This window comes from Dermacentor andersoni, chromosome 2 (assembly GCF_023375885.2).
Source record: "Dermacentor andersoni chromosome 2, qqDerAnde1_hic_scaffold, whole genome shotgun sequence".
NCBI classification, from domain to species: Eukaryota; Metazoa; Arthropoda; class Arachnida; order Ixodida; family Ixodidae; genus Dermacentor; species Dermacentor andersoni.
Genome location: NC_092815.1, coordinates 88,884,507 through 88,910,413, shown reverse-complemented (window position 1 = coordinate 88,910,413; position 25,907 = coordinate 88,884,507). Strand labels below are relative to the sequence as shown.

General features: G+C 44.8%; 1 protein-coding gene across 2 annotated transcripts in view; it reads left to right on the top strand.

Moving 5' to 3' along the window:
• Positions 1–25,907, top strand: part of LOC126541654 (uncharacterized) — a 66,170-nt gene that overhangs the window by 4,734 nt on the left and 35,529 nt on the right. For both annotated transcript variants that reach the window (XM_050188508.3, XM_055076822.2), the window contains 9 exons: positions 740–918; positions 2,398–2,580; positions 4,698–4,769; positions 5,509–5,603; positions 12,054–12,204; positions 13,912–14,820; positions 17,501–17,905; positions 20,206–20,469; positions 20,813–21,052. In XM_050188508.3, coding sequence (XP_050044465.1) covers positions 740–918; positions 2,398–2,580; positions 4,698–4,769; positions 5,509–5,603; positions 12,054–12,204; positions 13,912–14,820; positions 17,501–17,905; positions 20,206–20,469; positions 20,813–21,052 — 2,498 coding nt within the window. The remainder of the gene's footprint in view (positions 1–739; positions 919–2,397; positions 2,581–4,697; positions 4,770–5,508; positions 5,604–12,053; positions 12,205–13,911; positions 14,821–17,500; positions 17,906–20,205; positions 20,470–20,812; positions 21,053–25,907) is intronic.

The following is a 25,907-nucleotide window of genomic DNA, read 5'->3' as shown; positions in this document are numbered from 1 at the left end:
TTAACAAGATTATGTGGAAATTGTTCTAAGAGTGCTCTGGAACTTGGAAAATCCCTATAATGTCAAGTACTGTACTAAATCTTGTGTTGCATTCTCATTTAGTCATTCCTGTGGTGTTTGGTTGCTAAAACTGTCATGTAATGCCTTTCACATTAAAACTTAAGTAGCTCCAAGAGCTCTAGGCTCTGGCATACTTTCTGGAAATAGTGTAACCTTGTTATAACGAAATCTCATCAGACACAAAGGTGTCTTTCTTATATCTGATATTCATTATAAGCATATATTCATTACATGCATGGATTTATGAGAAACATTTTAGATTTCTTCATTATATCTAGTACTTTGTTATATATATATCCATGTTTGTTATATCAAAGTTCAATTGTACTATAGATACATGCGCCACACAAAGCAGCTGAACACCCCTTTCCATGTTTGTTAACCCGCCATGGCGGCTTAGTGGCTGTGGTGTCGCACTGCTAAACACGAGGTTGCAGGGTCAAATCCCCACTGTGGCGGCCGCATTTCGATGGGGCCAAAATACTAACACACCTGTGTCCCGTACATTGGGGGCACGTTAAAGATTCCCTGGTGGTCAAAATTAACCCAGAGCCCCTCACTACAGCGTGCCTCATAATCAAATCATGGTTTTGGCACGTAAAACTCCAGAATTCAATTCATCTTCCTCAAGACTTCAACAATATACAAATGCTGCAGCTATAATTTTTGCTGTCCACAGCCAATGCGGAGACACCTGGAAAGTCAACCCCAAAGGAGGAGCAGGCAACTACAGCCCAGAAACTTGCCAAAGATGAAGATACATCTAAGGGTGGAGGAGCTACTGTCACCCCCTCTGCTTCCAAAAACAATGGCCTTCAAAAGGCAGGTCGGCGAGGCTTCCCTGGCTACCTTCATCAGGTGAATACCAACAGCGTGGAACTTAGCTGTTATATGAAATCCAAGTTCTGAACATTGTTAATCATTCATATTAGCAAAGTAAGAGCTACTGAGCTGACATATCGTTTGGCTATGAATGTCATGGCTGACATGCAGATATGACTAAAGGTACTTCCAGACTTGTATTTGCACCATGGTACAGCAAATTGGCAATCAAGGAAGGCTACAAAATCTTATTACACCAAGGAAATTGGATTCATATTGCCTCAGCATAGTTGCCTACATAGCTGGTTCACTCCATAAAAATTGAATGTCTTGCTAATTAGTAAGTATTTCTGATAGCTAGGCTTTTATAATGAAAAGCCCAGATATCACATGTAATGGATACGACACTTATCTTTCTTACACCTGTATCAAATGGCTCTGGGGCTTTCTGTATATATTTAAAATGTGTGTACGAAATGCCAGGCAGGCAGGCATTCAGCCCAGAGGGTGCTTTTAGGCACTGCAGTGGGAGCTTTAGAGCGAATGGTAGACAAGACGTGGTATTACACACCATTAATAAGCAATAACAATCTGCAAGGTAAACTGTGTAAGCTTTATGTTCACTGCAAAATGTTATGCTCGAAGTGCAATGCAGCTTCAACCTTGAGAAGCAGGAAGTGACTAATGCTGTGACGAAAGTTGCACCATGGTGAAAGTGTGGGGGAAAAGGCATCACCTCGACGGAGCCGATACTGCAACACGCCGCCACGCGTAGACGCCATTCTCTGTTTGCTTGTGTTATGTGTGCATTCCTTGTCCGCGCAAGCTCTCGCCTGCGTTCCGACTGAAGTTACATCGTCCCGCCAATAGGTATCCACTGCTGTCACGGGGCCGATGGACACGTGCCATTGCTATTTTATCTGGTCGATCGTGTCTCGAAAGCAAGCCAAGTGTCCCCACCTAAAGAGCACATATTTACACTGTGCCCACCCTAACTACTTGTTAGGGTTCTGGGGAACTTGCATTTGAGTCATTACACTGGGCTCCACCTTCTATTGCTTCATTTGAGGATGCATCAAACTTTCCAAACATTCAAGGTTGGTTTGACAGTGATACAAAGGGACAGAAACATCTTCAACACTTTGTTCATAGTATATCAAGATACATTTAAAAGGATATCATTAAAAAAGGTGGGGAAAATTGGAAGCAGGTACTGTAACAAGATATCTGTATGCCACTCCTGGCAACTACTACTATTGCACGTTTTGTGCAGTGATCTTGGTGTGAGGTAGTATCCACAAGTTCTTTAATACCTAGAACTGATTCTGCTGTAATTTGCTCCTTTCGGGATGCTAAAATAAAAGCTACCGAGAACAAGAACCCTTCTCAACTTCAGGAACATGTCATTTGCTGCGGTGAAAAAAAAAAGGACATTACTGCTGCAAAACACGCAGCTCCTTTTTAATTTTATTTACATTCTCTTCTGGTCGTGGCCTCCTCACTGTCTGTTTGCAGCGCTTGCGGCAGCAGAAGAAGCTTCAGATGCAACGTGCCTGCAAGGTAGCAGCCGCTGAGCGGCAGCAACAGGCCTCCAAGGCCCAACAGGCACGAACACATCCTCCCGGAACAACTGTTGCCTGTGGTCGCTGTGAGGGCTGCAGCCGGACTGAGGACTGTGCTCAGTGTGCCAACTGCACGGTCAGTACCCTGCAGCTGAGTTTGTGTCCTTAACTTTCCTACATTCATCGCTGTGTATGACACTGGGGTGACCTCTTCCTAGAGGATTAAATTGAAGAATTTTTTTTTTTTTTGCAATGAACTGTATTTCGCTTCTTCTTACTGTTGTTAATATTATTTTATATTTATTTTTTTCTTTGGAAATGTGTTGACTGTCACATGATAAAAATAGCGCTTGACAAATCTGTGTAAATTTTGCCTGTTGGCAAGGCATACATTTTGTTCGTTGATGCGTGTTTCTTCAAAACAATAGTGAGCTCGTGCCCAATTTTTCTTTTGCCCCCTTCGATGTTCATAGTAGGCAATTAAAGTGTTGCAGCCGAGTCCACTTAGACTGTGGCTTGCTATTATAGCATGTGCTCTTTGTCATTGCACTAAATGAAGTTAAAATAATTTGTGGTCAGAAGCATTAGTGTTAAATACCAGAAGAAAAGCAGTTAGAAATGGACCTGTTCACTCAACATTCTAGTGGTATCGTGCAGAAGATGACAAAGCTAGTTTCGGAAGCTTCTCTATTGTCAGCACTGCTCTTCCTACTTTGTTCACTTCTCTGTCCGGTGTGGTGGTAGGATTTGCAGAGTGAGGCGAGAGCTTAACGAAGCTTGCTATAATGCAACAATAGAAAAAATGATTAAATTTTTTGGTGGAAAATATATTGAGAGTGAAAGAAAGATCGTCATGCCATAGGTAAGTGCAGGACTCAGGAGCAGTAGGCGTGCACTTTGAAAGACTTCGTTCAGTTTTCATGGTTTGTGCTGGGATCATGTCTGGTCACTTGAGATGAAAACGTTATTCCAGAATGTTTTGGGACACCTTAGCCAGAGGTTATTTTGCCAAGAACACAAGCTGCGTGCAGTGCAAGTCATTGATGTCTGAGCTCATTATAGAGTCCTTTCCGACGCATGAAGACAAGGATTCCTGACCAGCCTAAAGCAAGTGTCAGCTTTTGTGTCATTGTGCCTTATCGCTCAGTGAAAGCAAAGATCATAGGATAACCTAAGCCAAACAGAATGTTGTGAAGAGCTTATTAGCAATTGCCCATAGAAAAACAGGTTGTTTTATTAGTTGAATCACATACAGTTGAACCCGGATATAATGAATTCTTGTGTATAACGAACAGCTGTAAAATCCCCTTGAAATTTTTAAAATTAAATTTATATTATTAATATATTGATATATTATTGATGTTATTGGTAATTATTGGTATATAAAACTATTTCTCAACCCCCTTCGAGTTCTATATATCCGGGTTCGACTGTGTGATATTACCATCACTGGCCTGACTGCCAGCTTTGCAGCTTATCAGAAATTTACACCATGCATAGACCTGGCAAGGGTCTTGTGAATTATTTGGCATTGAAAGGTTACCGTGACTGCGACGCTAACATAATATTGTTCCGCTATGCTAGAACAACATAGCTGTTGCTTTTGTCATTGTATTTTATTTCTGAAAGAGATTCATTTGTTTATTCCTAGCACAACCATTATTGAAGGTGCAGCTGTTGTTGTAGATATATCCTGTCAAACAGAACTTAGATTTGCCAAACAAATTTTCCTGGTCCCTTCATCTTTGACCTAATGTATAAGGAGCTCCACCTCCTTTGTATGTTTGGCTATCGGTGGTTCACGTATGTGACAGTTGAAGAAGGCTTGTTGCACTTGCACAATGCCAAGTTTGCTTACATGATCATGTTGCCGTTTACTCTGTGTAAGCCATGTGCGTAAGTCACACTACTCCACTGCTAACAACATGTGGTGACAGAACCCTTTGCCTTCGTTCACATTGAAGCTGAAAGGTCATGTGTTAACAGCTTAACATTTTTGTCGTGCATCTATATTTGTTCTGCAGCCAGAACTTTTCTAGGGGCTTTCTCCACAGCCATTCTGTCCATGTTCTGGTGGTGCCCTGCCTCTTGTTGAATAACTGTGTGCTGCACAGTGGCATGCTCTAAACATCCATACAATGGTGATAAATGGTGTGGCTTTAGCCTTCGTGGTGGCTCACACAGTGATTCATTCATTTTTGCCTGACTGCTGTGCAGTGCTGAAGAAAGCCTCCTTTCTTCTTGTTCTCCTAGGAGAAAAAGACGGGTCTTCGAGGACCAAGAAAAAAATGCCTGCTGAGGCGCTGCGAGAAAAGCACAGCACAGGTTAGCTCCAGTTCATCAATTGTTCCAGACGCATTATGCTTTGGAAGTTAAGCTTGCATAACTGTCCAGCTGAAGCACATTCTTTGTTAGCCCTCAAACACATTTAGCTGAATGTACAATCAGGCCTGCTTCAAATGAAGTGCTTCAGGGCACAAAAAATTCTCAATACAAGAGAAGTTCATTATTGTTGAACTTACCTGCAAAATTATCTTTGAGGAAGCAAAGAGGTTGCAGCTTCGATGTTTGACATGCGAAGCTAGCACACATGACAACTTTTTTGTTTGCCGCAAACATGTTACTGGGGTCGCAATAACTGGCACCTGCCTGAGCATCCGCTTGTGCAGTTTCCCACGATATTCTCACGTAGACCCCATATAGCCTAGCACTTCGAGCAAGTAATGGCACAGCACAGTAGCTTCCCTAAATATTATCCTACAGCAACAATGCTTACGTCACTGAGGCCTACGCTTGCAGTGTCAAATGCCCCACCATTTCTTATTAATATTGAACTAGCAGTTCTGCACTGACTTATTTTAAAAATCGCTCTCCTGTCATATGTTTTTGCTTTCTTCTTATACTAGTGCTAGAGCCTCTCTCCTCAAGTAGAAGGCAAAAAGTTCGCTATGCTGAAGCATTTCCTTTTATTTCTTTTTACCACCTTCATTATTTTTCTGAAAAGCTTTTGCAACATCTTATCCTGAAGGCTTCATATATCCTGTTCCCCTTGTCTTTCTCACAGAAGAAGAAAGTGTACATAGTGGAGAGGATACTGAAGAAGAGGGTGAATACCGCTGGAAAGGTTGAATACCTCCTCAAATGGAAGGGATACCCAGAGTGAGTTCCTTGCATTTACTTCGACTTGTCATGCATGGCTTCACTGATTGTTCAACTGTGTTGTTATTTGTAGATGCCACTAGTAATTTTAATTCAGAATTGTGCGACCAATTGAATCATTTTGTCTTCGCACTCTAGTGTTTCACACTTCAGTAGCATCCAGAACGAACATTGCAACAATTGTGGTGAGAATCAGAAATTAGAAATGCGAGTTATAACAGAGTCCTTTGATAACTTTCTTTTTCCGACTCAGGAGAATATATATATATATATATATATATATATATATATATATATATTCACGCGAGTTCCGAGGTGTTCACAGATTTTTGTGAGCTTTTTAGAAATTGATGTTTACGTTACAGAGACAAAAAGTGAATTTTAGTATTTCACAATTATCGGCTGTTTTAGCACAGCATGATGTCCAATATATTGGTCACTGGAACTCTACCCGGTCATTTTTGGGGTAGTGGGTATGCAGTAGAAAGGGCAAATTTAATATTAAAAATGGCTTCAAAAGTGCAAAATCTGTTTATTAATAAAATTTCATCATGGAAAAAGAACGAGCGATAAAATATGAGAAATAGAACGCACTTTTTCGGCAGTCGCCGTAGAAAGCTGTGCTGCTGAATGCCGCCATTGCAAACACCCTTGGTGGTCAAACTACTAATGCGTTTTCAACAAAACTTCATAGGTGGCGCTAGTAGGTGTCTAAAATATTGGACAATTTGGTTTTATGGGCTAAAACATGCTGCGGCCTGTGTAGTGGCGGAGCATTTGATGTCCAATATATTGGACAAATGCCCCATAGCCGGAACTCGGGAGGATATATAATATATATATATATATATATATATATATTATCAAATTAGTTTGCTGTGTACAATGGGAAAAAGTGACAGCTGCATTTCCTGTCATAATGCGCTGCCTACCCATGGAAAAATAATGATATGTGCTCAATATGAATATTCGTATCATCTAGGACAGTCATGCTCTGGAATAGCAGCTAACACTGTCACTACGATGGGGAATGCTAAGAGAGATGTGTGGGTCTGTAAAACGTGCCAAAGTAACAAATTAAACAGCCACACGGAGACTGCTTGAGGAAAACAGTGGTTCTGAGTCTTCATTGTCGGGTGAGCTAAGGGAAATCAGAAAAAGCTTGCAATAGATTCTACATAAGAATGTTGATTCTCTCCTATTGCTGCAGGATGAGTTCCTGGCTGTATCTAAATCAGTTAAGGAACTCGAAGGATCAGCATTGTTTTTGTCCGAGGAGTACGATTCTGTTTTGAAGCAACATCAGGATATTCAGAAGTGTCAAATGTCTGATTGTGCTGAACTGAAAGCTCTGAAAACAACTGTGTTAACTCAGACAGCAGTAATACAAAAGCTAGAAGAAAACCAAAATGAAAGTGAGCAGTACAGCAGACTAAAGGATCTTGAGATTCACAGTTTGCCAGAGAAATGTAATGCAAGCCTAACACAAACAATCATGCAAATGGCAGCAAATCTGGAACTGTCGGGGTGTTCGTCTGACGACATTGCGGCCGTACATCGCTTAAAATTCAAAAGCGGTGGTACACCTGTGGTCCTGGTGCACTTGAAATCTGTAATTTGGAAGGAAAAATGGTTTGAAGCACGGGGAACGCTGAAGCAACTAACGTGAAGGTGTATCATTTCCAAAGATCTACTTCAATGACAACTTGACCAAAGTTAATTGTGATAGCTTCTGGAAAGCCAGAACGAAGGCAATGGAGGAGGGTTATTGGTTTTGGTGGACGAAAGGAGGCAAGATCTTCATGAAAAAGAATGAAAGAGCGTGTCTTGTTCAAATCGGCAAGCAAGCAGACCTGGAAAACATTGCTTAGCCAACATACCTTTTTCTTTCAGCGAACTACCAGACTTCAATTCATTTAAAACAGAATTTACATGCAGTTCTGATAATGATTTCACTGTTGTGAGCGTTAATATTCAAAGTCTGCATAAATACTGGGATGAATTTAAATTCATAGCTGAGTCGGCTGCTGGCTTTGTGGACGTTTTTGTAATAACAGAAATCAATGTTTCTCAGGCTTGCCTGGTTACGTTTACCTTGCAGGGCTTTTCTGCACATTTTGTTGCACGAAGCCGGCGTCGTGGCGCCTTAATGCGTTCCATTTCATAATGGACCAGTAAGGTTGTCTCTCTCTCTCTCTCTCTCTGCTCTCTTTGTAAACGACAACTGTGCAGTTTCTCCTGCTGATCCATCTTTTGTACATGCCGAATCTATGATGGTTAAAGTTTGTTAGAGGTCATTTTCTGTGCATATCTTATCAATTTATCGACCACCCTCATGCAACCTTTCACGGTTTCTTGTAGAGTTTGATGAAACCCTGCGGCAGTGGAGCTCAGTGGACAAATTCTGCTTAATCGGAGACTTCAATATCAACATTTTATACCCTGAAAAAGTGAATGTTTGTGATTATTTATCTATGTTGTACGCTTATGGTCTGGAATGTACAATTAGAGCTCCTACAAGAGCTGAATAAGTTAATAATAGCCTAGTGCAATCTTGTTTAGATCACATAGCAGTCAGAACTCCCAGCTGTTCATTTAGGTCATGTACTATTCTACAAAGGTTGGCTGACCACTACTTTGCAGCATGCCGTCTTGTATTAACGGATGCGTCTGGAACGCCGTCGGTTGAAACTGCATCTGGGCAGCACATATGCCTTGTCCCTATTCTTAATCCAAGCTTGACCGGGTCTGGCCATTTTGAGCTGACAAGCGCAGAGCATACAATGTGTGCTAACAAGCATGTTTGCAAAAACTTACAGCACTACGTGCCGCGGAAAGGTCTGAAATTTCAATCCAAGCGCCATTTTCCCTAGCACTCGCGGCGACCGTGCTCCAAGCCGGATGGTGACGTCCTCGTATCCCTGCACCTACGTGCTCGTGTCCGCAGTGTGACGTTGCTCGTAGTGACACGCGACTTCGAGAATTATTATAGGCAACATCTGTTATTTATACGATCTGGTGCTTGGATTGACTAATTGAAGTTTAGAGAAATAATGAAACATACTAACAGAATGTCTGCATATTTTTTGTTTTACTTCGCACCGAAGCAAGAGAGATGTACTTCTGCTTCGTCTGCTTGTTCCCACGGTCGTGCAGTCACTTGCGCAGGTACCGAAACTATGTCATTTTCTACCGTGTCACACGGGCGTTTGGAAGGCCTTCCAACCAATAGTCAGTTGACTCAAAGGTCAAGTTTGAGCTGCTACACGGGCGGTTTCGAAGGCCGCCGAGCAATAATCTATCGAGTTAACGGAGCACCCTACAACTCGATCGAAATCTCGATAGCCTTTAAGCAACGGAAGCGGAAACAGCGCGAACATGCCCTCTCGTTCACAGTGTGCTCGTACTCACGGTTAAAAAGAACAAATCAAATCAAAATGCTCTAAAGATACTACAGTCGAACCCGACTATATCGAACTCGTTTACATCGAATCATTCCATATATCGAACAGTTTCTGGACACGGTATAGTTACAATGAGTATATATAGCAAAAATTACGCTTACATCGAACAAAACTAGTAGCGACTCTCGATATATCGAACGTCAAGCGGCGGAAAGTGCCCCCGGAAGTTGGCTTTCCCTCGCGGTGATGGGAAAACCCGGCGGCGCGGCTCTATCCAACCGCTCTCCCTACGTGACCGCGCTACCTCGGAGCCGCCGACACCCCCCTACAAAAAATGATCCTGGCCCGCCCGCCCGCAGCGCTTGCTCAGACAGCCAATCAGAGGCTCTTGTGCTCTCGTCGTGCAAGATGGCGAAAGTGCGAGTTGTCTCGCTGCTTATCTGATTCATTGTGTGCGCCTTCTCCCGCAGTGTTGCCGTGATGAAGCGGCAGAATTCGCCTTTCGCCATGAAGCTCGAAATCATAAATCGGGTCGAACGCGGTGACAAGTCGGATGTCCCCGCAACATACAAGATTCCGAGGTGCACTCTCGGCACGATTTTGAAGGGGGAAATTGGGGCTAAAGCGGCTTAACTCGTGACCCGGTGCCCGTAGTGCCCGTGGCGCCCGACGCGTACGCACGGCCGTGTACGAGCGGTTCATCCAAAATAGCTTCAGCCGTACCGACTTCCGCGTGCTCGGTGATGACTGTAAATTCTGATTATTGCGACGAAGCCGTTGCCGTTGTTGCCGAAGTTTGGAGCGAGCTGTCAGAATTTCCGAAAGCTGTTGACGAATCAACGGTGAACGAGTTTGTGAGCGCAAATGATGGTGTCGCGACCATGGGAGAGCCCTCAAACGAAGACTACATTGCCGACATCGTGCCGAGCACAAGTGAAAATGGGCACAACGACGAAAGCAACGACCGTCTTTGGCCCACATCCTCCGAAGTGATTGGTGCGCTCGCACTAGTCCGGTGCTTCTGCGCGAATGCGGAATGTTGCGGCCTCAGCTGCTCCGACTCCTTAAACGAAGTGGAAAAGTGCGTGCCTCGCACGCAGCGAAATTGCCCAAGCAGAAGAAAATGCAGGACTATTTCGTGCGAAACTAAGCTAGTTTCATCAATAAAAGTGATTTTATAAATGGTATGTGCTTTTATGGCATCCAATTATTTAGCAGGCTTATATCGAATTATGCTCTATATCGAACTGATAGGCGTTTTTTGGCGAGTTCGATATAGCCGGGTTCGACTGTATGTATAAGTGTTAATAATTATTCAATAAAGTATTTTTGCCACTTGACACGTGCGAACTGCACATACTCGACAACAGCGACGTGCTTGTGTGCATTCCTTCCTTCATGTTGTCTAGTACATTCTCCCTCTACTCCATGTGCTGCCGGCTGCCGTCATACCACCGCCATAGCGCTTTTAAGTGGTTTTAATGTTGTTTTACTTTTCGTGACATGAAAACGAAAATAAAGATCCGCAGCGCCACACAATTTTGCGAGAAACGCCTGAACCACTCAGCGGCCTTTCAATAGTGTCGTGTAGCAGTGCGACAACTCCTTTGAGTGGATAGAGTTGTGGCGTTTCGAAGGCCGTCGACTGGAAGGCCTTCCAAATGTGCCCGTGTGACACAGATATAAAACTATTTGAGACTGTCAACAGTGTTCACCACTGCACCGACCTCCAGAAAGACATTTTTTCACTCTCAAACTGGTGCAGAAACAATACGGTACTCTTAAATGCTTCCAATACTATGTCGTTAAGTTATATGCGGAAAACACACCATGTGCAATTTTCATACACCCTTTGGGATGGATGCTCCACTGTCCCGGGTCAATGAAATGAAAGATCTTGGTGTGTACTTGCGACAAAACGCTAAGCTTCTCTTCACACAGATAATCACATAGCGTGCCCTTCACGCTTTTGGAATTGTTTGTTGTATATTGCATGATATCACTCACCTGTTCTGTTTCTGAAATTGTATTCTGCTGTGAACCTTCCATTACTAGAGTATGCCTCTGTAGGTGGGGGTGCAACGTTGTCACGTTGGGGTTGTCTGATTGTCGACGAACCTTGTATAATTTGATTGAATAAGCGCCATGAATTGTCTAGTAGTTCTGGAAAGTGCACGGGCACCATTGAGTATGCTGGAACTTTCGACGACTGATATATGAAAGCTGACGCGCTTGACCTGCAGATGAGATTTTCAACGATCACCGACTTTGCTCGTTGCTATCGTTGCGATTGAGTGTTGCTTTTTCTGGGCACAAGCTTGCCTAATAAACAGTTAAATTTGTAACTCCCAGTTTTGACTCTGCATCATTTTTCACCGTCACTACTGGGTGACAATATTTCAAACACAGATTCTTACATAGTCGGCTGTGCAATAAGCTACCAAAAATGAAATCGTACAACAGCTTTTGATATTATATGGCATGGTCATGCAGGTGTTTGCAAAGCGATCTTGTAGACAGGCGACCCATGAACGCGAGCGCTGATGTCAATATTTTGTGCAGTATTGTTGCTTCATATTACTTGAAAGGTAAAAAGAAACTGTTGTGGCAGGCGTACGTTCACTAATCAGACGTGTTCTTTATATGTAAAAGAGCATACAGATCACTAACTTATCGTTTCAAGCTTAGTTTACAGCAGGCTGTTTTAGGCCAGACTTGGATGGTTGATGACAAAATAATCCAGCAACAGTGCGCCGCAGCCGAGGAGTGAGCGTCAGCGTGCATCAGAGCTTGTGTCCAGTGGTTGCATGCCCTTTTCCCCCAACTGGCACGAAGTGAATCGTTCGCTTCTCGGTGCGTGCCAAAGTGTGCCGACGCATGCCAGTGTTTGGGCCTTTACTGTTGATGTTTGTGGCTGCTTGGCCTTGAAATGTTGCCTGAACACAGTCTAACAAAAATAATAATAAACTGACAGATCATTCTTAAATGATCGGCCCCATGCGGAATCTGGGTGGAAACACTGCATTTGCTTTGCATTTAATTGCAGCTCGGAAAACTGCTGGGAGCCAGAAGAGAACATTATCAGCAAGCGACTTATCCAATTATTTGAAAAAGAGCAACAGGGAGCTGCTGGCACTGAGGATAGCAAGGACAAAGTGGGCATCAAAGATGAACTCGGCAGCTCCTCAAGCAAAGAGGTGACCTTGTAGTCAGCACTAGCTGTGGTTACTTTGCTGTTGTATGATTGGTACCAGAATGATACTCATTAGCAATCTCTCCACGGGTGGCAAGTAGCTCAGTGAATAAGAAAAGCCAGCTCTTCTGCATCTTGCTTGTAGTTGATGTGCCTTCTTTAGCCAAAGCTGCCAGAACAAGCTCAGGTTTCACAGTTAACCTTCAAAGTGAGTGTGTGTGTATGCCTGTTGAATACTTTGCCTTTATTGACTGGTTAGTGTATACTTTGTAGAGGGGCATGGCAATAACTGAACTTTCTGAGGAAGTTTTTCTGAGCTTGTTTTACTTTTGTTTTAATAAGCAGTCAAATTGTAGATGTTGCTTGAACCCACTTCTGCACCAAGGTGATGATTCAAGTTTTGCAAGTTTTCTGATTTTTGTGAACTGTGGAAAACATTGGAGGGCATAGACAGAAAATCTGCTCACAACACTCTCTAAAATTAAATTTTGTCTTTTAAAGTAGATTTTGTTCAAGACATTTCAGTAGTTGCCCAATAAGAACATTTCCACACTCCATGCACTCGAACAGGGAGAGAGGGGTAAGAGCTAAAGCTGCCCTTAGTGTTTGTAAAAGCTGCTCAGCATCTACTGCACTGCACGTATCAATGTGGAAATTGAGTCTTGGCAGGCTCATGGAAGTGCTCGGCTCGAAATGGTAGCAGCAAAACTGATTTGCATTCAAAATAAGCCGTTGTTTCTCACAGATTTCTATAGAGCTCGGTGGAACTGTGAGTGTTGGCTTGAATTTTCTGTAATTTATTATGAATAAGCTTTTAAATACCTTCACAAACACAAACATCTAATGTTCGCACTCTCTTATAACGATACCGGTTTTAACACTATGTAGTATCAGATATAACAAGGAGCAGCCGGTGCAGTGTAAATTTTTGTATGTGTTTTAGGTCAAAATAAACCACTTACTGCAATGCTGCAAAAGAAAGCAAAATCCTCGGGACGGGCTGGCGGGGATGGGGAAAATGTAAGCTGCTTTGTTACACCCAGCTATGTGCTGCACACCCTGCAGAGCACACCGTCGTCACATTGTCTTGAACAAAAAGGGGGGGGGGTGCAGGAGACGGGAGATGTGTGACAAAGGTGTGCCAAATGGGTGCACGAAACAGAGGCGGGCGTGGTGATGCAGCCGGTTTCCCCCTTTCTTTCCCAGGATTTCGCATTTCTTTTCAGGGCAGGCACCCAGTTGCCACATTTAATTGTTATAACCAATGATGCAGCATGGGAACGTTGTAGTAAGCAGTTTATTTTACTTTACCATAGAACACACAAAAGTTCACATGCGGCAGCTGCTCATTGTTATATCCGAGCACTGTCTGAATCAGTAATGTTTTAGAAGTGGGTTTCAGGGTGCTTCTCTTTGACGTGCTAATATGTTTCAATGTTTGTCCCCTCTGCTTTTTTTCTGCAGCCCGGTTATAACAATGACATTTTCTTGGCACTTGAATATTGTTATAAGTGGGTTCAGCTGTAAACCCCTGTTGAGTCTAAATGTTCCTCTGCGACTTGTAGATGTGTAACAGAGCTTAGTAGCCCCATTTGTAACAATTTCTTTTGTCACCTGTGCTTCCTGTTTAAAGTGCTGAAGATTCCTTTTAAAGGGCTGGCTGTTTAACACAGCACTATGCTGGTTTGGTTTTTCTTGTTGCACTTAACAGATAAAGGACGAGGACGAAGGTATAAGTGAAGAGGCTGAAGCAGCCACTCATAAGCGCATCTTCTCAGCGCTGGGCCTGCACAGGCAAGGAGAGGAGCTCGCCACACCCCCACCTGAGCCAGGTCGCAGAGGCCGCACCAGCAAGTCGGCTGCAAAGGACTTCATTAAGACAGTGTGTAGCAAAAGGCCACGCAGCCCAGAGTTGCCCACGTCTCCATCACGAATGTCGAGTGCATCAATAGGCACCCCGCCATCCAAACGACTTGCGGCCATAATGAGTCCCAACGCTCAGGAAACATCTGCTGGTGACACCGCCACAGCTGCATTAGGTGAAGCAAAACAGGAAGATACAGAGTCCATAGCAATCATCTACATCCCAAAGCCGGATGATCCCGGCAAGTATATTACTGTAAAAGGGGACCATCGCCAGGTAAGCAATTTGGACAGAGTGGACCTAAATCCTGTGGTTGTTTTGGGTCCCAAGCATCCGGAGATCAAAGGTGCACCTGGGGCATCAACTGATGGTACAGAGACAGTTGCAAAGGAGCCAGGCACATCAACACCCAAGTCACAGGAAGAGCCACGTACAATCAATGTGGAAGTGGTTCAGCTGGGCTCCCTTGAAGATGAAGAAGAAGAGGATGGCTCATTTGCTTCACCGTACCGTAAGCCATCAGTAGTGGCCCGAGCACGCATGAAGGCTGTTGGAATGTTCTCTTCACCATCACGCCAGATGGCCTATCACAGGGGCCCTGGCAGGCCGCGCAAGACGACCCTGCCGGTGCCCACGCCATCCCGCAGAGGTCGCAAGCGACGGCGGCCGGCTAGGGATGACTTCTACTATGGCGACGATGATACAGAGTTTGTTCCTGCCCTTTCCCGTACGACCAAGTGCAAGACAGTGGTGGAGGTGAGTTACTGTCTGTTGCACATTGCCACCTTTACTGAAGGCACCAAAATAAGGGAGATGTCACGCGTACGTTAACGCCTGGTACGCTTGCTTCAGCGGGCGGAAGGAACACACGAACGCAAGATGCAGCACACACGTAACATTCATTCAATAGGCTATTTTAGTAACAGGAACACACGGTAAGATTCAACACTTATTACACATGGAATGCGTCCTCCCTTCCTCAGCTTTCCGCTCACACTACCGCGTTTACAAACGTCTGTGCGGCGATCGTCTATTCGCTGTAGTAGTGGCGCTTACAGTACCGGTTCTGTTCGACGCGGGTATCGGCGTCCCCCGGTCTGTGGTCCGTCGATGCGATCTGGTCGTCGTCAGTCGTTGTTAGTGTCCGGCGTCCCCGATGCCCCGGCCGACGTGACGAAGGCACGGTCGCTGCGGGTCTGTAGCGCTCCGGCAGAGCGCGGCTCGTGCCGGCTGGCGCTCCCGGTGCGCGCCGGCCCAGCGTAGTTCTCCGGACGGGACGGTGACTGGCTGTAGCCAGCCTCCGCGCGTCCACGGTCAGCGGCACAAACGCTGACGTGTCCTGGCGGGTAGGTCCGGGCCAGCGGTAGTTCCGGGGACGTCGGGCATCTGCTCGCCGAGCCTGGTACTCGGGCGGGACGTCGATGTGTCGCCTAGGAACTGGGGCAGGACCCAGAGAGGCGATCTCCGGCCGTCTTCCCCTGGAACGCTGCGCCCGGCCACCACGTCCTTCCCTGCGCGCGCCCCTTCTCCAAGATGGCGGCTCCACGCGCTCGCTTCACTCTTTCTTCCTCGTCTTCTTTCTTTCTTTACGATTGTCACTCCTGACAGGAGAAAACCCTGTGGCTCCAAAAAAATAAGGGAGATGGGTAATAGGGAATTGTACTTATGTGTACTGCCTTGGTCAAGCTGCACAACATTTTGTGTGCACTGCTTCAGCATGTTACATTAATGAAAACTTAATTGCTAAGGTGACATTGACAATAAGCTGCTAATAGCTGTGTTATGTTTGTGACCATACTTAGTACAATCGCTTAGTACTGCTGATTATAGTAAGACACCATGCAGTAAATTTCCCCAACTTTCTGACAATGCTGTCCCTTGCTTACATTGCTTCACATATTTAAGAATTAGGTGAGAAATTGTTTATTTTTATACTCGAGGTACTGGTTTAATTTGGCGTTCTTAGTCTGTTTAGAAGTAGCAGAGTTTTGCATCCTCATAAGTGCTGGTGCGGCACACAGCCCATGCCTGCAGTGGCTGACACAGCAGATTAAATCCAGAAGCTGACAAACTTCTTATATGTCCTGTCTTGTTTTGGGGGCTTGTTGAGACCTGTGGTTTAGCCCTGTCACTCATTGCATAAATCTGTTAAAAATTAAACATGAAGCTCAGCATTGTGACACTTGGGTCACAAATCTCATCTTTTTCTTCCAAAAGTGAAACTTTTCATTGTGAACCTTGCCAGGTTTCATGATCATGGCTGTGGTCTGGCCGAATAGGCCAACCAATCATAGCGGTGTATGTGCACACACATATACTTGTTGCATGTCCCCAGTGTGGCTCTGAACGGCAGGCATTGATCTCTTCTTTAGCAGCAATTAACAACAGGCCATTCTATGAAAAAGTGTTACTATATAATTGTCCGGACATAGCAGTGATGTGAGCCTTCAAGGCTCTCTTAGAATATTTAGTTAGCACAGGCCTAGGTTCAAGACTGTGAGTGGGCTCATCGAACACAAAGGTGCATATAATGGCATCCTACTGCTTGTACTCATCATTGACTCCTCAGTCCCCTGTTTTTCTTCTTTTCGCGTTCACCCTGAGCAGAGTAGCAGGCTGGAGGACCTCTCTGCATTTCCTCAGTATAGTATCCTCTCTCTCTCTCTCTCAATAAAGCTTCGCTTCACATCAATTCCGGCATGGTATTCTGGCACCTGGGTAATTCATTTGTAACTACGCGCAGCCTCAAGAACAAACAACAGGCGTAATGTATCAATACAGCTTAGCAGCAGCATTGAGCTTTTGTACCAGATAAACTTGTGCTGCTTTCCTGTAATTATTCTTCAGTTATGCAAATGAACCTGAACTGATTTGAACAGTTATTTTTTCACTCCAGAGTTGAGCCAGAACTGAACCATTTTCGGTGAACCAAGACAAAAACCAGAATAAAAAATTTTGGTTCGCCACTCGGGTACTATCAGCATAAATTAAAGTGCAAACAAGTTGCAAACACCTAGAATGCATTGTTGTGTTTACAAACTTTGCCTGCATTTGTATCAGCAGCTTCAATTAGTCTCCAAATGTACTTGCAGGACTACATCAGGCTTAGAAACAGGCTACTGAGTGATTGCATGTAAGACTTTCACATAATTATGTGTAACAGCTGTTGTCATAGCTTTTCCTTTCTCTGCATTTCAATTGATGTTGAGTGGTACAAGCTGCATTTCATGAGAGGCCAAGTGCAAAGTGTTCTATATTGTGTGGTCTGAATGAAGCAGTAAAAGTAACAGACAGCATCCTGCTAGCAGATATGCTTGCTGTTTTCAGCACTATTTCTTCCTTCTCTTGTAGTATGGCTCAATATTGTGCTGTCCTGCTGTTTATGAAATCTGTATAATAAGTGGTCACCAAGGTATGCTGTATATACTTTGTACAGGTTGTTGGTGAAGATGTGGATCCCGCGGCATCTTTAGTGCCTGAGGTCCCCAAGAAAAAAGTGGGCCGGCCACGCAAGTACCCACCACACCCCATGCACCACCTGTCACCACAGCAGCGCAAGATGCTGGCGGCACGGCGTGGCCGCAAGAAGCTAACGCAGCCGCGTTCTCGGCGGAACCGTGTGTTTGTGGTGATGGCCGATGGCACCATGGTAGAAGTGTGTGGCACCGACCGGCAACGAGCGGTGGAGCGGGCAACTGAGAAGGTGCGCGCCATGCGTGAGGGTGGCGCCGACACACTCGCTGCGGAGGAAACGGACCTTGCTGAGGATGAGGACAGTATGCCAGCAGCAGGGGCTACGGGCACCGCCACAGCGGCAGCCACTGCAAAGGAACCCGCTCCAGTACGTGCTGTACATAGCACTTAGGCTGATCTTCTTACCTGCAATTAGCTCGTAGGCTGATTTACTCATTTATGGCATATAGGGCACTGACTTTGTCCAACATTTATAAAGTGTGCATGTGTGTACACATCCTTCACTATGTAGTATGTTTGCATCACACTGGTCATTCACAGTGAACATACAGCAACCCTCCATGTTTTTTGCCTGGTCTAATTTGTTATGAAGCTTAGCTAACGCCACCAACATATCTGGAAGACTATTGGCAGCATAAAGAAAACTCAGTTGAATTCTTCAGGTCTGCTTTGCTAGCATTTCTGAATAACCATTTTTTGATAGATTTACACGCACAATGTAGTGCATGAATAAGAATGGAATAGTAACTTTTCTAATAGCTTAATTCACAAATCGGAAACCTCATTTTCTTGAACTGTCAGTATTTTTGCCGAAATACTTATGAGCTGTGCCAGGCTGAGCTTAGCATTTCTGCTGTGCACAGCTGTTGCTTGTACATGGTCTGCCTAGACTGACCTTTCATCTGAAAGCAGCCAAAGGCACTCAGTGCAGCCAAATAGATTGATTGAGTATAAAAGTTGTATTTTCTTTTGTGTAAAAAGTTCGGAGGCATCATGAAGATCCTATTTAGCACTCGCTGTAAGCAAGCACAAAGGTACAAGGCCTACGTGTGTGTGTGTGTGTAGATTTTGTTGAGGTCAATCTGAAACTGTAGGTCACAACCAAAATGTTCTTTCTTTTTTCACATGCAAACACATAATCAAGTAGAAGCATAATTATAACACACACATTGAGAGTTGTCACATCATGTGGCAACACTCTTGAAAAGTACAGTTTGTGGAGACCGCCATTCCTGAGAATGTGAAGCCTATGAAAGCATGCTTGAGCTTTCTGTGTGCATTTTGCATTACACTTAGTGCTGATGTCAACATTGAGTTGGATTTTCAATTTTTTCTGTTGTACAAGTTTGTCTAACATTCCAAATTTAGTTCTTGGCTCTGCTGCAGCTATCTAGTATATCCAAGACACCAAAACTCCATCAACGACGGTGATGATGAGCATGACACAAAGCAGTGGTGCGCAATGTACAAGAACAACTCTCTTGGGTTTACAGTTGAGCTGTGCAATTTTGTGAATGCATGAAGGAGTAACCTGCATGAAGAACAGTGTATTTTGAAGCAACAGTTGCCTTCATCGGACCATTCGAGCCATTGTATACCGTAAAATGCTGAGAGATGCCCCACCCCCGAAAAATAACCCACCCCTGACTAAGCTCCCTGCTTAAAACAAAACTGAAAGTTACCCACTTGAAAGTTACCCATCATACTGAAAGTTAGCCCACCTCATATTTTCACTCGATTTTCTCTCGATTTTAGGTAGGCTATCTCTCGGGATTTTAGGGTACCTTGTTCGACTTGTCTGGCTGGTATTGGCCTCCAGTATTAGTACTGATTTCTATTACTGGTACAAGCCTCCATATGGTGCAAAATTTTGTCACCGTATAAGAATAAGAAAGTTTCTCTAGCAGTATTGCAGCTCTACTGTGTAGGCATCATGTGACAGTTCTGGATGCAGTTCGGTCTTGTTCCTTCAGAGCGTGCATATGCTTAAAGGCATTCTTTCGTCAGCGTCAGCACTCGGCACTGTAATGGTCGGCTGTTCATCAGCATTTTCCTTTTCCTGCTATTTATTGATCAGATTTTCCTGCGGCTGGCCACAGTTTCAATTGTGGATTGTAATTACGTTTACGCACAAAAATGGGTAAGGAAGGGGTGCCATACAACATTAGACCATAAGTGGACTGCCTCTAGGCCATGGCCCTTAGCTCTAGTATCGCCATATGTGGCTGTTGAGGCCAGGCAGCCACAAATGGGTGTTTGAGCACTGAATTTGCTTGTGCATGCAAGAGCTCATTTTTGCATAAGACCATGCTAGAAGAGGGTTCACTAGCCCCCCGTATTCTCAAGCTATCCTCAACTAGAAGCATTTTCTTCGCTCCACCAAGTTGAGCCCACTGTCACCCCTTGACTGATGAATAAACTACATTTCTCAAAGATTGCCATGGATAATCATGAAGCCCAGTGACCAGCTATGTCCACAAGTGGCGCTGCTATCTACTTTCTTGAGTCGAGAGGAATTTGGATTGGAAATGTTGAGAAACGTGACTAAACACATAAGGTGCGAGCCTGTTTCGAGCACACTCAAGTAGCTGACAGCAATGCATTGGTGCACTGGGTTTGCAAAATACTCTTCTGCTGGGCCAACCTTCTGTTAACGCTGTCTTTCAGGATGGAGCTACCGGCAGCCCTGTTACCGTGATGCCAAGTGTGGCGGGTCCTTCTGGAACAAGTGTAGCCACACCGCAGGGGGGCATGCTTGGCGGCCGAAGGAGGAGCAGCACCCAGATGAGCCTGGAGGAGTGCACCAATGATGCCGTGGACGACACGCACACACTCAAGCTGCCCAACACTGTGCAGCTGGTAGAAAGCGAGCTCCCACTGGCTGAGGCTGAAAACGCGGACTCCCTCATCGGCATGTTCCTCTTCCGACAGGTAAGGCATGTTGCTTCTTTCTCATCTGCTGTTATTGAACTTGCTTGCTTTAAATGCCGCAGGAGTTTAACACACTTGTATTGGCCATCAGGTCATGTGCGTAGTTCCCAGCTAGCCACCGTGCCATCACATCTAGCCGAATGTATTGTTGCACGAATTTAGAACAGCACAGAGAAAGAAGGGATGCAATGATTTCTGTGTTATACTTCTAATTCACGGTGTTGGACTAATTCTTACCAAATAGCCTAGCAACAAGTCTTGTCTGAAACAGCTGCACACTTGGGGATTGCAGAAAGGGCTTTGCTTGTCAAAACATTAAGGCACATGCTTCTTTCTGGTGCAGGTGTTCTCCCCCAATGACACCAGCCTGCAATGTCTGTTCTGCCAGTCCAAGTATGTGTTCCGTTTCCCCGTCGACCTGGAGAAGCACTACCACGTGATCCATGAGATTGCTGTGCACAGTGCCAAGGCAGAGTTCAGCGAGGCCGTGGTGTTTGTGTGTGTGCCCCCAGATGTCACTGAGGACACTACACTGAACTCCACTTGTCGGTTCTGCGACCTCACCCTGCGCACCCTCTCGGAGGTGAGGCTCAATTAACCTACCACCTTTGCAATTACAGTGAAACCTCGTTAAACCGTAGTTGGCCGGAGCTCGGAAAAAGTATGTACTAAACGGTAGTACTGCTTAATCAAAATAGCATGAGATCGCCCACTTACCTGTCAAAAACGAAACTCAGTGAGAGTGCGATGAAAGAGGAAAGAAAACATGCAGAATTTATTCACTTTGCACTACAAAAGTGTTATTTTCGTTTAATGCCGCGGCGGCCTAGTAGCGACGACAGCGGCCTCAAACTTACTGAAGCTGCAAGCCAGCATTTCAGCAGCCACCTCGGCAAACACTCGCATGGCAGATTCCTCGTTGGCATTACATATTCTCTGTGCACAGGCGTGGTAGCGTTGCAGAAGTCGCGGGGCACCTTTATCATTGCGGGGTGCTGTTCTTGTCGCGATGATTGCATTCGTGAGGCTGACATAACGCATAGCTTCTGTTACTGTTGGGTCTCAATCGCCCATGCTGTCACTTTTCGTGTCGTCCTCATCACTGTCGCTAGTCAACATTTCGGCAACAACAGAGGCAACGATGGCGAAAAGTTGAACCTCATAGCTGACATCTTTCTGCGGTCGCAGCAGCGCTCCCGAGCAGCTTCTTCGCATTCCAAATGCCACACATCGTAGTCAGCAGTAGATACCTGTAGCGTGCCAGCGCCGACTTCATGTCACGTTCGATAGCACGAACAATGTGTAATTTTTCTTCTATGCTGAGTACCTGGCGTCTTCTTTATCTGAGCTTCGGTAATGACGCGAGTCCTTGCTTGCACGACGCCACAATGCTCTCTTGGCTCTCTGGCACGGCGCCGAAAATATGTTGATGTTGATGCGGCTTCACGCGCAAACGCACAGAGCGCTTGGAGGCCGTTGTTCTGATCTCTGAGGCTTGTTGCTCTGCTGGGCCGCCCGATGGAGACGACGCACCGCCGTGTTTGCGCGACGAAAAGTGGAAACACTATGTGTTAACAATACGTACGCAATAAGCTGGTACGGTTTATGCGGATACAAAACTTATTATGTTCAGTAGCCATCGAGTCGGGGATTTGACTTTACTACTTTTTAAACGAAACTACTGTTTAAGCGGGTACGGTTTAACGAGGTTTTACTGTCATATTAGCAAACATATTTTTTCTTTTTTCCCCTTGATACATTCTGAAAAAGCCTCCCATGTTGCATTCAGAACCGTACTTCGAATATAGCAAGCCACAGATGCAAGCATCTGTGTGACATCGCCGTGGCTTTTTACATTCAAGGGAAAGGGGGAGACCTGTGTTAGTTGGAAGTCGCTTGCAGTTACTCGTAAAAAGCTTGGTTGCTTTATGAGCACGTGTAGTAGCCTATGAGTAGTGCATTACTGTATCAAAACTTAGAACGCAGCAAAGGACGATAGACAAAGAAAAGGATACACAGGCATAGCCTATTGGCAACTCCAAAATCCGTTACCTGTGCTGACAACACTGTCCAAATAAACAACGATGGCTACGAAATCCAGATTCACAGCAGCTCTTTCACTTGGTACTATGTGTGCTATGCTTAAGTATCTCGTTTGTGGCATAGAATCAAGGTATTTCGTGGAAACCGAAAGGGTCCTTGCTGCCGATTACCTTATTTTGATCAGCCTCAATTATTTCAATGCCGAAACTGTGGAAATAGTTTCACTGTGCATGCAAACATCCGGCCTGCCTAATTAGCCGCATCAGTCTAAAATTTTTTTTAAAGATAAAGAGCCTTTCAAGCAATTCGGAGATTAAAAAAGGAAAGTGTTTGTGCATAGCAGGCCTCCGAAAGGTGCAAGCACTTGTTCATGGCGTTCCTCTACTGCTACGGGTGGGTGCTACGGGTGCAATACTTGACTGTTTTCAACATTTCTATAAGCAACTCCGCACTGCAACTTGTGTTGCAGTATATTACACAGTATATCCATATAGTATCCATCCATACATATATACATATATCCATAGTATATCCCACAATTCATAGGCAGTAACGTCTGTCGTGCATTCAGAAGTTAAATACAGATATCGTGCAATGATAGAATGAGGCTAAAAACTGTTAAAGTACCTGGTCAGTGAGTCCTAAGATAAAAACAAAGGATAATTCAGTTTGTGAGTCGGGGTGCACCTTTCTTTTTTTTTTTTTCGAGATACAGTTATAATTTCTGCTACTGATGCATGCAGAAAAAAGTGCATTGATGAGAATATTCCTGCTGCTTAAGGCATTAGTTACAATAATGCAGGGGCAAGAAACTAAACTAACAAAACCAAATGACGCCTAAGCGTATATTATTAATTTATTATAGCACCTACGCAAACTAAATACACTCCGCGATTTGAAAGGCCAGCAACATACTTAAAATACCGTATTTACTCGAATATAGATTAGCCACGATTCTAAGCTGACCCCCGAATGTCCGAAGCCAGAAAAAATTTTAGGAACCTACCTTGAATGTAGGCCGAACAAAACAAGTGAGGACAGCATTTATTTAATACTCTTCGTCATCACCACCGTTAGCCTCATCCCTATAGCCCAGACCACACATACGCTTGCGGACGCGCTCAAGCTCGCATCCGCACGCCCATGCATGTGTAGACAGTGTGGCATCGCACGCGCCTAAATGCGGCACGATAATGTTGAACAGCTCCTCTCTGTTACTGCATGCTTATTTTTCTTATCGCTGTCATCTCCTCGTTGTGGCACACGCAAAAGCGTCTCCCGTTGCGCCTTCCAGCGACGGACGTTTTTCTCACCGATGCTGAAGTCCCGCCTACCTTGGTATGCCTCTGCAGCTAGCACAACTTTTTGTTTGACAGCAGCACTATAGTGTGCCATTATGATAACGCCATGCCGCATGCCGGTATCATAGAACCAGCTCTGATACGACACAGGTGAAAGCGACGACATCACTTGTGTACTTCAGTTGGCTACTGGCCCGGCTAGTAGTGGCTGCGATACTGACTTTTCTAGATGGCGCTAGCTATGGACCATATTTATCATTTTTCAGTTGCAAACAGGCGCGTTTTTTAAAATCCTCGAATCTAAGCCAACCCAAGAGTTTTGTATATGATTATTTGGAATAAGCTATCGGCCTAGATTCGATTAAATACAGTATATTAAAAAAATAAAGCAGTGGTCTACTCGCCGAGAAGAAAGAAGTCCCGAGTGAAGTGTTTCAAAGAAACCAGTATGGTATCAGTCACCTTTTCCCAATGCGGAAGCTTCTTATCCAAGTCGCTCTCCAATGCAGGCCGTCTGCTTCTTTCAGGAAACAATTAAATCATACATTGCTGCCTTTCCACTGCATGACACGCATACTGGTACACAACAAAAGTCTCGACATCCATCTCTTTGCATTTTCGGGCTTGTGCACCGCAGCATAATGATTTGAAAACTACTAGGCATTCAGTGCATGCACTGATAAGAGACCCTCTTTCGCTTCAAGCCTAACCTGAATCGACTGTTGCTCAGCACGAGCGCTTCAGCCTGTGCACTGGAAGTGACTTTTTTTTTTTTTCTTTTTCACATCGTTCATGCGCTCCTGTAGGCACCGTTCAAAATTGCACTCTTTCACCAATATAGACACAATTACAGTCCGCACATGGTATCTTATATACAACACTGGGAAACCTTTCTTTTCTTAGTTTGTTCTCGACGTTGACAAGCTCGTTTCGTAACTTGCGGCAGGGAACATGGGCAGCTTGCACCTTATAATTACGCAGGACACGTGCCAAAGCTTCGCTGATGCCGGGAACATACGGGATGGCGGCGCGGCATTGGCAGGAGGCATCAAGTGGTTCCCTAGGGTGCGAGGCTCTTTTTTCCAAAGAAGCAATAAAGCTTCTTGAGTAGCTGCATGCGCCAAGCTAACGTCGAATGCAGGCCAAATCAGAAACCAAATCTTCTGGCTTGCTACAAATCTTTGGGCTTTAGGCACCAGTGTACTCGCTGAGCACGCAGAAGCCAAGCAACATGGTTTCAACTGGAGCTAAGCTTCAGTCATCGCCCAAGAAAAGAACTGGACAAAGCGACAGTATCTGGAATCCCTCACTATCCAAACAACCACACACACGCTTAATCAAAACGATGGCGATCTCCCGCCAACATACGCAAGATGCCTGAAGCGATTACCGTATTTACTCGCATAATGATCGCACTCGCGTAATGATCGCACCCCTGAATTTCGTCGTCAAAATTCGATTTTTTTTATTTCCCGTGTAATGATCGCACCCCGAACTTGTCGCAGCGATATGTCGTGTGCCAAGTCTAGCTAATAATGATCGCGCTTACCATCTGTCGAAAGCTACGCGAACGACTCGTCTGCACGCACCAAACATTCTTAAGTAGATGCCTCATTTCATTACTTTCATTACTTTCCGCACTTCCATGACAAAAAGAGGTACAACCAAACTTTCCTTTATTATAAGTAGGCTTTATAATGGTTGTGGTCAACAAAAACAAAAAAGGCGCCTTTCGATTCTTTTCACCTGCACTCGTGAGCACGCAACAAATCGCGCGCGGCAATGATAGTAGCCACGTTTACACTGATACATTAAAACTGTACCCTATTCATACGTCGACACTTGTAACACAGCTAAGATATTCGCCCAGCCTTAGTGGAAACGTGCCATGTTAGGATAGTAGTGAAGACAGATGCCACAGTTTCCGCAACATGCCGGCCATGCGTTTCTGTCACTGGCAGCTAAGTGCGCCCATCTGTTTCTGTCCCCTCAAAGTGGACATGGCTACGTTATTGCCGCAAACTTGCCGATATTAACGATATTGTGCATCACTGATACGGAAGAAACTGTTTCAATGCACGTAATGTACTCACG